This window comes from Nerophis ophidion, linkage group LG01 (genome assembly GCF_033978795.1).
Source record: "Nerophis ophidion isolate RoL-2023_Sa linkage group LG01, RoL_Noph_v1.0, whole genome shotgun sequence".
NCBI lineage: Eukaryota > Metazoa > Chordata > Actinopteri > Syngnathiformes > Syngnathidae > Nerophis > Nerophis ophidion.
Genome location: NC_084611.1, coordinates 91,302,648 through 91,316,905, shown reverse-complemented (window position 1 = coordinate 91,316,905; position 14,258 = coordinate 91,302,648). Strand labels below are relative to the sequence as shown.

Genomic DNA, 14,258 nt, shown 5'->3' with positions numbered 1-14,258 from the left:
TAACATGATACTGTGAAAGTTCAATCCATAGTGGCTCCAACACAGCCGCGAGAGTTCAGTTCAAAGTGGATCCAAGACAGCAGCGAGAGTCCCGTCCACAGGAAACCATCTCAAGCGGAGGCGGATCAGCAGCGTAGAGATGTCCCCAACCGATACACAGGCGAGCGGTCCATCCTGGGTCCCGACGAGCGGTCCATCCTGGGTCTCGACTCTGGACGGCCAGTACTTCATCCATGGTCATCGGACCGGACCCCCTTCTTGTGGAGGGGACATAGGAGAAAAAAGAAAAGAAGCGGCAGATCAACTGGTCTAAAAAGGAGGTCTATTTAAAGGCTAGAGTATACAGATGAGTTTTAAGGTGAGACTTAAATGCTTCTACTGAGGTAGCATCTCGAACTGTTACCGGGAGGGCATTCCAGAGTACTGGAGCCCGAACGGAAAACGCTCTATAGCCCGCAGACTTATTTTGGGCTTTAGGAATCACTAATAAGCCGGAGTCTTTTGAACGCAGATTTCTTGCCGGGACATATGGTACAATACAATCGGCAAGATATTATCAACAACAGTATCATATTAGTTATAACTTCAGCATAGCAGTGATTAAAAATCCATCACTGACATTATCATTAGACATTTATAACAATTAAAAAAAGAACAATAGTGTCACAGTGGCTTACACTTGCATGGCATCTCATAAGCTTGACAACACACTGTGTCCAATGTTTTCACTAAGATGAAATAAGTCGTATTTTTGGTTCGTTTAATAGTTACAACAAATTTACATTATTGCAATCAGTTGATAAAACATTGTCCTTTACAATTATAAAAGCTTTTTTTTTTTTTTTTTAAATCTACTACTCTGTTAGCATGTCAGCAGACTGAGGTGGATCCTGCTGAAATCTATGTATTGAATGAATACACAATCCTTTTGAATCGAGAATCGCCTTGAATCGAAAAAAAATCGATAAATAATCGAACCGCGACCCCAAGAATCGATATTGAATCGAATCGTGGGCCACCCAAAGATTCGCAGCCCTAGTATTTATGAGACCAGGGGTCGGGAACCTTTTTGGCTGAGAGAGCCATGAAAGCCAAATATTTCCAAATGTATTTCCGTGAGAGCCATATCATATTTTTTAACACTGAATACAACTAAATGTGTGCATTTTTAAGTAAGACCAACATTTTTTGAGTATAATAAGTCTCTTATTCTTTTTAATAACATTGTTATTCTGAAGCTAACCAATAATAAATCAAATGTCATGTCTGTTGATCATGTTTTTGTTTGGCCATGTGCTGTTTGTCCTTTGGACTTTATTAAGTTCCTGTTTTTTTTCACTCCCTTGTCTGGTTTCCTTGGTTACTCATTTTGTCCACCTGTCTCTGGTGGACAAAACGCCCGCTCACCTGCTTCCCGAGCACTAATCAGAGGCGGTATTTAAGCTCGTCTTTGCCAGTCAGTCGCCCTGTGCTGACTTGTTTCATGCCTTGCCATAGTTTCCTGCTTCATGCCATGTCAAGTAAGTTTTGTTTGATTTATGTTCTTAGTCTGTTTATGCGTTAGCTTTGTTCCTTAGCCCGAGTTCTGCCTCCGCTGTGAGCGATTTTTGTTTGTATATTTTTTGAGTTAAAATGAAATCCTGTTTTTACCTAAATGCCATGTCCCGAGTAGTCCGTCTGCCTTCCTGGGAGAACGACCCCGCAGTAAGCTGCAACCCAACTTTATCAAATTGGCTATTTCTGGCAATTTATTGAAGTGTGTATCAAACTGGTAGCCCTTGGCATTAATCAGTACCCAAGAAGTAGCTCTTGCTTTCAAAAAGGTTGGTGACCCCTGGTCTATGGTATGACTAAGCTGCGATATGGTAACAACTTGTCCAGGGTGTATCCTGCCTTCCGCCCGGATGCAGCTGAGATAGGCTCCAGCGACCCCAAAAAGGGACAAGCGGTAGGAAATGGATGGATGGGTATGACGCAGCCAGGGTTTGAACTCACAATCTACTTATTGCAGAGGAGACACTCTAAGCCAGGGGTAGGAAACCTATGGCTCGCGAGCCAGATGTGGTTCTTTTGATGACTGCATCTGGCTCTCGGATATATCTGAGCTGACATTGCTTAACATGATAAGTAATGAATAATTCCACTTGTAATAAGTGTTAAAAATAATGTTCAAAACATAAAACATTCCCATGCATTTTTAGTCCATCCATCCGTTTACCACCGCACCTGTTCAAGAAGTTGCGTTAAGAAGTTATTTATTTATTATTGGCTAGTGTGGGGCTTGTCGTCCTGGGCGTTCTTCAGACCACCAAGCACCAACATGAGAGCCCGTTTAAGGGTTACACTATTGTTTTATTTTTCAATAAGTCTCTCAGTTGCTTTCCAGCAATTGTCTTTTTCTCTTTCGTTCTTGCTCGCGCTCTGGCTCCAGCCCCAACCCCGTCTCTCCTCCGGTCTGCTGCTTATAACAGAGCGACAGGTGATTAGATAACAAGGCTCAGGTGGGCCATCTATGCAGCTCTCGCTGATTTCCAGGCCGGTCCTGGCACACCCCAGTTCGCTGCAGGCCCGCGGGCCACGCCCCCTCCACAGTTAGCTTCAGAATAACAATGTTATTACAAAGAATAAGAGACCTATTATACTCTAGAAATGTTGGTTTACTTAAGAATGCACGCGTTTGGTTGTGTTCAGTGTTAAAAAAAATATTATATGGCTCTTACGGAAATACATTTTAAAATATTTGGCTTTTTGGCTCTCTCAGCCAAAAAGGTTCCCGACCCCTGCTATAACCACTAGGCCACCGAGTAGGTACCGGTCCCAAAATATTGGTATCGGCACAACACTAATACACACACAGCAAGCACCCGCTGGCAGAAATGTCGATCGGCGCCAATGATTGTAGCCAACTGAAAGCTTTTACTTTGAAATCAGTGTTACGACTTCCGGTGTCGACCATTATTTAACAGTTTGTTGTCACGTTGTACATTTCACTTATTGCAGGCTTAAGATTATAACCCATTATTCCTTTTTTTTTGTTATTTTTTCTAAGATGGAGAGAGGGTAATGTTTTATCCCCCGGAGTCTCCCTTTTGCCGCTGTAAATATGCGAGGAGAAGCGGCGACTGGCGCAAGTTAGCCGTAGCTGCGAGCTAGCAAGTGACGAGTTGACCTCGTCGAAGGCGTCATGCCTCGCAGGAAGAAAAGCAGTCAAAGCCCGGCCAGAGTCCCCGGTGGGCAGCTAGTGGAGGAAAGCCTCGGTCAGGGTTACCCTCTCGACATGGAGTCCGACTTCCCCCCCAGCAAAGAAGGCTACGACAGGCAGAACATCAGCCGGAACATGCGGGAGATGTTCTGCCACCTGGACCCTGAAGTTGTACACATGGTGCTAGCCGAGTGCCGCTTCAAAGGTACACAAAACATGGGGACTTTTCTCTTTACGCGACACTTGACGACACCAAACTACACTCCGTGGCCGACAAGCATAGCAGTAAAAGGAACACAACAGCAAACGACATTATCAGCTGTTTACATGTTTTAGGTTCATATTAACTAAGTGCATTTTTAACCAATGTAGAATTGACCCATCCCGGTTGAGACACGTGAACGCACCTCTGAGCTGCTTACATGTTTTAGGATCATATTAATTACATGATTTTTTTAACGAATGTAGAATTGACCCATCCCGGTTGCGACACTTGAACGCACCTCTCAGATGTTTACGTTTTTTGGGTTCATATTAACTAAATGCATTTTTAAAAAATGTAGAATTGACCCATCACGGTTGAGACACTTGAACGCACCTCTCAGCTGCTTACATCTTTTAGGATCATACTAATTTTTAACGAATGCAAAATTGACCCATCCCGGTTGAGACACTTGAACGCACCTCTCAGCTGCTTACATGTTTTAGGATCATATTAATTACATGATTTTTTTTAACGAATGTAGAATTGACCCATCACGGTTGAGACACTTGAACGCACCTCTCAGCTGTTTACATGTTTTAGGTTCATATTAACTAAGTGCATTTTTAACCAATGTAGAATTGACCCATCCCGGTTGAGACACTTGAACGCACCTCTCAGCTGCTTACAAGTTTTAGGATCATATTAATTTTTAACAAATGCAGAATTGACCCATCCCGGTTGAGACACTTGAACGCACCTCTCAGCTGCTCACATGTTTTAGGATCATATTAATTTTTAACGAATGCAGAATCAACCCATCCTGATTGAGACACTTGAACGCACCTCTCAGCTGTTTACATGTTTTAGGTTCATATTAAGTAAATGCATTTTTAACGAATGTAGAATTGACCCATCACGGTTGAGACACTTGAACGCACCTCTCAGCTGTTTACATGTTTTAGGTTCATATTAACTAAATGCATTTTTAAAAAAATGTAGAATTGACCCATCACAGTTGAGACACTTGAACACACCTCTCAGCTGCTTAAATGTTTTAGGATCATATTAATTACATGAATTTTTTTATCGAATGTAGAATTGACCCATCACGGTTGAGACACTTGAACGCACCTCTCGGCTGTTTGTTTACATGTTTTAGGTTCATATTAAGTAAATGCATATTTAACGAATGCAGAATTGACCCATCCCAGTTGAGACACTTGAACGCACCTCTCAGCTGTTTGTTTACATGTTTTAGGATCATATTAAGTAAATGCATTTTTAACGAATGTAGAATTGACCCATCACGGTTGAGACTCTTGAACGCAGCTCACATAAAAGGTGTGTTCAAGGGTCAAATCCAACTTTCCTGTCCTAATAATATCTACTGTTTACTGGAAAGAACGTTACAAGATTTTCCATATAGGGCCCAGTTCTCAAACTCAAGGGGGGCCAGATCTGGCCCGCGATATCATTTTACCTGGCCTGCAAACACCTGGAAATGATTTGTGTCACCTGGGCCCTGAAGTTGTACACCTAGTGCTGGTGGAGTGCCACTTCAAAGATACAAAAGATACAACCAAAACGTGGCCTTTTTGTTCTGTACATGTGACAACTCTTCACACCAAACTACACTCCTTAGCTGATAAGCATAGCAGTAAAAGGAACACAACAGCAAACAACATTATCAGCTGCTTACATGTTTTAGTTTCATATTAACTAAATGCATTTTTAACCAATGTAGAATTGACTCATCACGGTTGAGACACTTGAACGCACCTCTCAGCTGTTTATATGTTTTAGGTTCATATTAACTAAATGCATTTTTAACAAATGTGGAATTGACCCATCACGGTTGAGACACTTGAACGCACCTCTCAGCTGCTTACATGTTTTAGTTTCATATTAACTAAATGCTTTTTTAACGAATGTAGAATTGACCCATCACGGTTGAGACACATAAAGGCACTCTCAGCTGTTTACATTTTTTAGGTTCATATTAACTTGGTGCCTTTTTAACGAATGTAGAATTGACCCATCACGGTTGAGACACTTGAACGCACCTCTCAAAAATAAATACTTAACTTTACAGAAAACTGCCCATCAAATTCATAAAAATGGCAAATTTTACGTTGTTCTTTACAACATATGACTGTAAACTAAAATAAAATGCTACTGTTTTTTTGTGGTAAATTTCTGTTGACCAAGCTGTCAGTTTTTGACTGTAAAATCTAGGCTTGTTGTTTTTAACGCTGTACTACTGTTAAATGGAAAGATGCTACATTTGTTTTTACGGTGGAAAAACTGCCAGCTATGTTGCCAGAATACCAAAGAATTAACTTAAAGGATCAACTTTACATGTTATGTAGACCAGTGTTTTTCAACCACTGTGTCGCGGCACCCTAGTGTGCCGTGAGATTTTGTCTGGTGTGCTGAAATTTTTTTTTGTAAATCAATAATTATAATCTGCCAATAATGTGCCGTTGCTTAGAGTCTGTGCTGTGTAAAACTCGGCAGGGTAACCACGTAAAACTCTATATCAGTAGGTAGTGTATTGCTTTGTAAACGTCGGAACGTGTCGGGTGAGACGAGGATGGTTTGTTGTGATCCCAACACGCAGAGCACAGCGGGAGGCGGCGTGCAGGTAGAAAGGCATGTCCTGCTTAAACCCAAAATGAACAAAAGGAAAAGGCTATGCAAAACGAAAGTCAAACTGAACCGGCTACAAAGTAAACAGAGACAGAACGCTGGACGACAGCAAAAACTTACGGCGTCCACAAAGTACGTCCAAACGGGACTTGACATTCAACGATGTCCACACAAAGGATAGCAACAACGTACATAGCTTTACTTGTAGCGCTCAAAGGAAGACATGAAGCTGCTACAGGAAAACACCGACAAAACAGGAAGGGCCACCAAAATAACGGCGCAAGACAGGAACTAAAGTACTACAGACTGGAAGACACCAACAAACTCCAAATAAGGCACGACGACCTGGTGGAGTTACATTTTTTTAACCTTGTCTGCTGGTTGATAGATCGAGCGAAGGAACTAACGAATGAACGATGAAGGAGAGTTCCTTCAGGAAAATTAGAATTCCAGCAGCAGTGTACAGAATTGAAATGTAAAAAGTAAATAATGGGGTATAAATGTAAACAAAATAGATACAAATATTACAACAAAAAAAAAAAGCAACAATGAGAATACAAATATAACAGTAAAATAAGAATATAAGAAGAGAAACTAGGCAGTATTGATCATGTTGTGAACAAGTATTGCACTGTTATTGTTTTGCATCTCCTGCCATGCTAGTACCCCCTGGCCCCCGCTCCAGAGAGGAGTTGTACAGTCTAATGTCATGCTAGTACCCCCTGGCCCCCGCTCCAGAGAGGACTTGTACAGTCTAATGTCATGCTAGTACCCCCTGGCCCCCGACCCAGAGAGGAGTTGTACAGTCTAATGTCATCCTAGTACCCCCTGGCCCCCGACCCAGAGAGGAGTTGTACAGTCTGTCATCCTAGTACCCCCTGGCCCCCGCCCCAGAGAGGAGTTGTACAGTCTAATGTCATGCTAGTACCCCCTGGCCCCCGCCCCAGAGAGGACTTGTACAGTCTAATGTCATGCTAGTACCCCCTGGCCCCCGCTCCAGAGAGGACTTGTACAGTCTAATGTCATGCTAGTACCCCCTGGCCCCCGCTCCAGAGAGGACTTGTACAGTCTAATGTCATGCTAGTACCCCCTGGCCCCCGACCCAGAGAGGACTTGTACAGTCTAATGTCATGCTAGTACCCCCTGGCCCCCGCCCCAGAGAGGACTTGTACAGTCTAATGGTGTGTGGGACAAAGGAGTTTTGGAGTCTATTAGTCCTGCACTTGGGATGAAGCAGTCTAGAACTGAACAGGCTCCTCTGGCTACTGATAACGCTATGCAGAGGGTGACTGGCATCATCCAGGATGCTCACTAGTTTTTCCACAATCCTCTTCTAGCCATCCATCCATTTTCCACCGCTTATTCCCTTTGGGGTCGCTGGTGCCTATCTCAGCTACAATCGGGCGGAAGGCGGGGTACACCCTGGACACGTCGCCACCTCATCGCAGAGTCCTCTTCTAGTCCACTTTTATTCCCATCCTAGAACCGGCCCGCCTGATCAGTTTCTCCAGTCTGGAGCTGTCCTTCTTAGATGTACTGCCAAGCACTCTACCATGTACAAACCCCGTTTCCATATGAGTTGGGAAATTGTGTTAGATGTAAATATAAACAGAATACAATGATTTGCAAATCATTTACAACCCATATTCAGTTGAATATGCTACAAAGACAACATATTTGATGTTCAAACTCATAAACTTTATAATAACTTAGAATTTCATGGCTGCAACACGTGCCAAAGTAGTTGGGAAAGGGCATGTTCACCACTGTGTTACATCACCTTTTCTTTTAACAACACTCAATAAACGTTTGGGAACTGAGGAAACTAATTGTTGAAGCTTTGAAAGTGGAATTCTTTCCCATTCTTGTTTTATGTAGAGCTTCAGTCGTTCAAAAGTCCGGGGTCTCCGCTGTCGTATTTTACGCTTCATAATGCGCCACACATTTTCCATGGGAGACAGGTCTAGACTGCAGGCGGGCCAGGAAAGTACCCGCACTCTTTTTTTACAAAGCCACGCTGTTGTAACACGTGCTGAATGTGGCTTGGCATTGTCTTGCTGAAATAAGCAGGGGCGTCCATGAAAAAGACGGTGCTTAAATAGCAGCATATGTTGTTCCAAAAGCTGTATGTACCTTTCAGCATTAATGGTGCCTTCACAGATGTGTAAGTTACCCATGCTTTGGGCACTAATGCACCCCCATACCATCACAGATGCTGGCTTTTGAACTTTGCATCGATAACAGTCTGCATGGTTCGCTTTTCCGATGTGGAATATTTCCAAAAACAATTTGAAATGTAGACTCGTCAGACCACAGAACACTTTTCCACTTTGCATCAGTCCATTTTAGATGATCTCGGGCCCAGAGAAGCCGGCGGCGTTTCTGGATGTTGTTGATAAATGGCTTTCGCTTTGCATAGTAGAGCTTTAACTTGCACTTACAGATGTAGCGATGAACTGTGTTTAGTCACAGTGGTTTTCTGAAGTGTTCCTGAGCCCATTTGGTGATATCCTTTAGAGATTGATGTCAGTTTTTGATACAGTGCCGTCTGAGGGATGGAAGGTCACGGTCATTCAATGTTGGTTTCCGGCCATGCCGCTTACATGCAGTGATTTCTCCAGATTCTCAGAACCTTTTGATGATATTATGGAGTGTAGATGTTGAAATCCCTAAATTTCTTGCAATGTCACTTTGAGAAAGGTTGTTCTTAAACTGTTTGACTATTTGCTCACGCAGTTGTGGACAAAGGGGTGTACCTCGGCCCATCCTTTCTTGTGAAAGACTGAGCATTTTTTGGGAAGCTGTTTTTATAGCCAATCATGGCACCCACCTGTTCCCAATTAGCCTGCACACCTGTGGGATGTTCCAAATAAGTGTTTGATGAGCATTCCTCAACTTTATCAATATTTATCGCCACCTTTCCCAACTTCTTTGTCACGTGTTGCTGGCATCAAATTCTAAAGTTAATGATTATTTGCACCAAAAAAAAATGTGTATGAGTTTGAACATGAAATATGTTGTCTTTGTAGCATATTCAACTGAATATGGCTTGAAAAGGATTTGCAAATCATTGTATTCTGTTTATATTTACATCTAACACAAATCCCCAACTCATATGGAAACAGGGTTTGTAGAACAGAACACCGGCAACCACAGACTGGTAGTACATGGCGGTGTGCCTCCGGATTTTTATTAATGAAAAAAATGTGCCTTGCCTCAAAAAAGGTTGAAAACACTGATCTAGACCACAAAGAAGCGATTTAAACCAAACCATTTAATGATCTAACGCTGAGGCAGCCTTGGTGAGGTCTGCTTGCTTCCGGTCTTGTGTAACATGTTCTTTGTTTATTCCTGGAAGCTTTGATTGCTTTGACCTTTGACTTCATTTTTAATTTTGTTGACATGGCTCCATACAGTTAGTCATCTGCTGTGGTTTCAGTTGTTACATGTTCATTGGATGTGAGAGGTGTCACTCCTCTTTATTTTTGTTGGCCAAACTGGTGTACTTATAGGAGGCGTTGGAGAACAACAAGGTATTACTTCAAAAAACATGAATGTGTTAATGTCCAAAAAGTTGTATTTTGGTTTCATCTGACCACATGACATTCTCCCAATCCTCTGCTGTATCATCCATGTATCCATTTTGGTATAAACTCAACTGGTCGTGTTTGGAGGAAGAAGAATACTGAGTTGCATCCCAAGAACACCACACCTACTGTGAAGCATGGGGGTGGAAACATCATGCTTTGGGGCTGTTTTTCTGCTAAGGGGACAGGACGATGGAGGCCATGTATTGTGAGATTTTGAGCCAAAACCTTCCATCAGTGAGAGCTTTGAATGGTTGACCAAATACTTATTTTCCACCATAATTTACAAATAAATTCCTTAAAATTCCTACAATGTGAATTCCTGTTTTTTCTTTTCACATTCTGTCTCTCACAGTTGAAGTGTACCTATGATGAAAATTAGACCTCTGTCATCCTTTGAAGTGGGAGAACTTGCACAATCGCTGGCTGACTTAATACTTTTTTGCCCCACTGTATATATATATATATATATATATATATATATATATATATATATATATATATATATATATATATATATATATATATATTAGGGATGCACCGAAATGAAAATTTGTGGCCGAAGCCGAATAAAACTTAAACGCTTGGCCGAATAATGAATGCAGTTTTTCACAATTTTTTTTTTGTATTGCATAAATAGCCTAGAATAAATATTTAGACATGTTTTTCAAATAAAGTAATTTTTTTATTGAATATTGACATTTTTTTAATATTCCAGTAGCCTTTGCTTTTCAAAAAAAGCACAAAGTTTTTCATTTATATTAGACCTTCAAACAAAACATGCATTCCAACAAAGAAATAAAGTGCATGAAAGTGGATAAACCAACAACAAATGAATGATTGTCCTTTTGGCAAAAGTCTGCTTAGCCACAGTAGATATGCTAATAATGTAAACAGAAGGCTCAAGTAAATCTCAATTAAGTGTGTGCTTGTAACCTCATACACTTATACAGGTAGCCTACACAACAGGCTATTAATGTAAACAGAGGCCCCACTAAATCTCAATAAGTGTGTGCTTGTAACCTCATACACTTATACAGGTACACAACATATCCCAACGTCACTGCACCTTGGTTGATTGCGTCACCGCGTCAAAAAATTGCGTCACACGCCACTATTCGGCCTTGTTCTTAACTCATTCCACTGAATTAATCGGTGCATCCCTAATATATATATAAATTGCCAAAAGTATTTGGCCACCCAACCAAATGATTAGAATCAGGTGCCTTAATCACTTGGCCCGGTGTATCAAATCAAGCACTTATGCATGGAGACTGTTTCTAAAAACATTTGTGAAAGAATGGGCCGCTCTCAGTGATTTCCAGCGTGGTCCGGTCATTACATTTCCTCCTTCCTAAATATTCCAAAGTCAACTTTGTTATGAGAAAAGTGAAGAGTTAGGGAACAACAGCAACTCAGCCACCAAGTGGTAGGCCACGTAAACTGACAGAGAGGGGTCAGCGCATAGTGCATAAGACTTTCTGCACATTCATTTGCTACAGAGCTCCAAACTTCATGTGACCTTCCAATTAGCCCACGTACAGTACGCAGAGAGCGTCATGGAATGGGTTTCCATGGCCGGGCAGCTGCATCTAAGCCTTACATCACCAAGTCCAATGCAAAGTGTGGTGTAAAGCACGTCGCCACTGGACTCTATAGCAGTGGAGATGCTTTCTCTGGACTGATGCATCACGCTGTGTGTAGTGTTTTACTTCTTGTCTTGCGCTCTTATTTTGGCTGCTTTTTCTCTTTTGGTATTTTCCTGTAGCAGTTTCATGTCTTCCTTTGAGCAATATTTCCCGCATCTACTTTGTTTCAGCAATCAAGAATATTTCAGTTTTTTTTATCCTTCTTTGTGAGGACGTTGTTGATTGTCATGTCATGTTCGGATCTACTTTGTGGACGCCATCTTTGCTCCACAGTAAGTCTTTGCTGTTGTCCAGCATTCTGTTTTTGTGTACTTTGTAGCCATCAGTTTTCTGCCTAGCCGTCCCTGAGCTTCAATGCTTTTTCTTAAGGGCACTCACCTTTTGTTTATTTTTTGGTTTAAGCATTAGACACATTTTTACCTGCACACTGCCTCCCGCTGTTTCCGACACCCACAAAGCAATTAGCTACTGGCTGCCACCTACTGATATGGAAGAGTATTACACGGTTACTCTGCTGAACTCGAGACCGCACCGACACTCAACAATAACACATCATTTGCAGACTATAATTACTGGTTTGCAAAACATATTTTCAACCCAAATAGGTGAAATTAGATCATCTCACACTGTTGAAAACACTGATGTAGTTCAGAAGGAAGTGTGTTACATAATCATACTATGACCTCTTTTAACAATCCAATGTTTACTTTTGTGTTGCAGCTGAAAGTGCGATGGACGCCCTGTTGGAAATGTCTATCGCTGCCGAACTCTCAGCTCCTGTTATATCGCCCGTTTCGGGATTCGAGCGCACAGCTGCAGCCCTGCTGAGTCCTAGCCCCGTTGCTCAACCCGTGCTGGACTCCTCCTCGGACCACGTCACCTCGCCGTTGTCTACCAGCATCCTGACAGAAGAGTTGGACTTTCAAGTTGAGCAGGAGCTCCAGAAACTGACGGCACAACAGAGTTCCTTACCTCCATCCCAACAGGTCTTCCCCGAGCTGCCTCACCTTGACCAGGAGCCTCAGAGTGGGTGGGGCTTGGTGCCGTCTAGAGCCTCCTCTCCGATTGAACTGCCCGGCACCAAGGCCCAAAATTCCACTGTGGATTTTCCGCTTCTAAAACCGAAAGAACCTACAGACAGATCACAAGCTTCTCTGCGTCTGGCATCCGCAGGACATCCCTCTGCGTTCCAGATGTATAAAAAAAACGAATCACATGTCAATTCGGACAATTCAGTCAGAGGGGCTCCGATGCCTGCACCACCGTGGAACCTCCATCCGCCGTTTTTCTCTCCCTGCCTTTATGGAACCCAGCGGCCGTGCTTCATCACCCCTGCGGCACCTCCCAACTGGCCCCGGCAAGTTGGACATCCCTACGCTTGGAGATATCAAGCACCTCTTCGACCTCCTGCTGCTATTCCCACGTCCCGGACCATGGCTTCCGGCGCCGTCCCCGCACAGCCTTACGCTCACTTGGCCAGGCTACGTCTGGAAGGCAGGGTGCTGGTGTTGCTACGCGGAGCACCGGGATCTGGCAAATCCACTTTAGCTCGGTAAGGAATGAACAATATCACCTAATGACCACTGTATCCTAAACTGAGGACTTGGTCACCCATATCTCCAGGGCGTTTCTGGAACATAACAGAGGTGGCGTCGTACTGAGCACCGACGACTACTTCACCTGTGAAGGACGTTATCAGTTTGATCCTACTGCTCTCGGGGAAGCTCACGAGTGGAACCACCAGCGAGGTAAAAGCAGACCAGAGTTGGTTTTTCATTCGTGGAAAATATGAATGTGGCACAATTAGGGGTTTAACGGTACGTGTATTTGTATTGAACCGTTTCAAGACGGGGGTTTCGGTTCGGTTCGGAGGTGTACCTAACGACACGGACCGCACGATGTGTAAACAGTGCACACCGAGGCACAATAAATTGTTTTACGTGGACCCCGGCTTAAACAAGTTGAAAAACTTATCCGCGTGTTACCATTTTGTGGTCGATTGTACGCAATATGTACTGTACTGTGCAATCTACTAATACAAGTATCAATCAATCAAAAAAACTACAACACACAGCATGCTAGCAACGACTGGGCTATGATAGACTGACCATACCTCCTCTTTTCACGGGATATGTCCTCTTTTGCGGGGCTGTCCGGGTGGAGTTTCTTAAATGCCTCGAATGTCCGGCATTTTAAGTTAGGGTTGCGTGTATTTTCAATGTACGTTCGGGGTTCTTCCTCCAAACATGACGAGTTGAGTTTTTACTAGGGATGCACCGAAATGAAAATTTGTGGCCGAAGCCGAATAAAATTTAAACGCTTGGCCAAAGGCCGAAGGCCGAATACCGAATAATGAATGCAGTTTTTCACAATTTTTTTAATATTGCATAAATAGCCTAGAATACATATTTAGACATGTTTTTCAAATAAAGTAATTTTCTATTGAATATTGACATTTTTTTAATATTCCAGTAGTCTTTGCTTTTCAAAAAAAGCACAAAGTTTTTCATTTATATTAGACATTCAAACAAAACATGCATTCCAAAAAAAAATAAAGTGCATTAAAGTGGATAAACCCACAACAAATGAATTATTGTCCTTTTGGCAAAAGTCTGCTTAGCCACAGTAGATATGCTAATAATGTAAACAGAAGGCTCAAGTAAATCTCAATTAAGTGTGTGCTTGTAACCTCATACACTTATACAGGTAGCCTACACAACAGGCTAATAATGTAAACAGAGGCCCCACTAAATCTCAATAAGTGTGTGCTTGTAACCTCATACACTTATACAGGTAGCCTACACATCAGGCTAATAATGTAAACAGAGGCCCCACTAAATCTCAATTAAGTGTGTGCTTGTAACCTCATACACTTATACAGGTACCTATACTGCACGTTGGTTGATTGCGTCACCGCGTCAAAAACTTGCGTCACACGCCACTATTCGGCCTTGTTTTTAACTCAT

The 14,258-nt window shown here is 42.5% G+C and overlaps 1 protein-coding gene across 1 annotated transcript in view; it reads left to right on the top strand.

Moving 5' to 3' along the window:
• Positions 1–2,936: 2,936 nt before the first annotated feature.
• n4bp2 (NEDD4 binding protein 2) overlaps positions 2,937–14,258 on the top strand; it is a 34,872-nt gene continuing 23,550 nt past the window's right edge. The window contains exons 1-3 of the mRNA XM_061916048.1: positions 2,937–3,407; positions 12,013–12,844; positions 12,916–13,040. Coding sequence (XP_061772032.1) covers positions 3,185–3,407; positions 12,013–12,844; positions 12,916–13,040 — 1,180 coding nt within the window. The 5' untranslated portion in view covers positions 2,937–3,184. The remainder of the gene's footprint in view (positions 3,408–12,012; positions 12,845–12,915; positions 13,041–14,258) is intronic.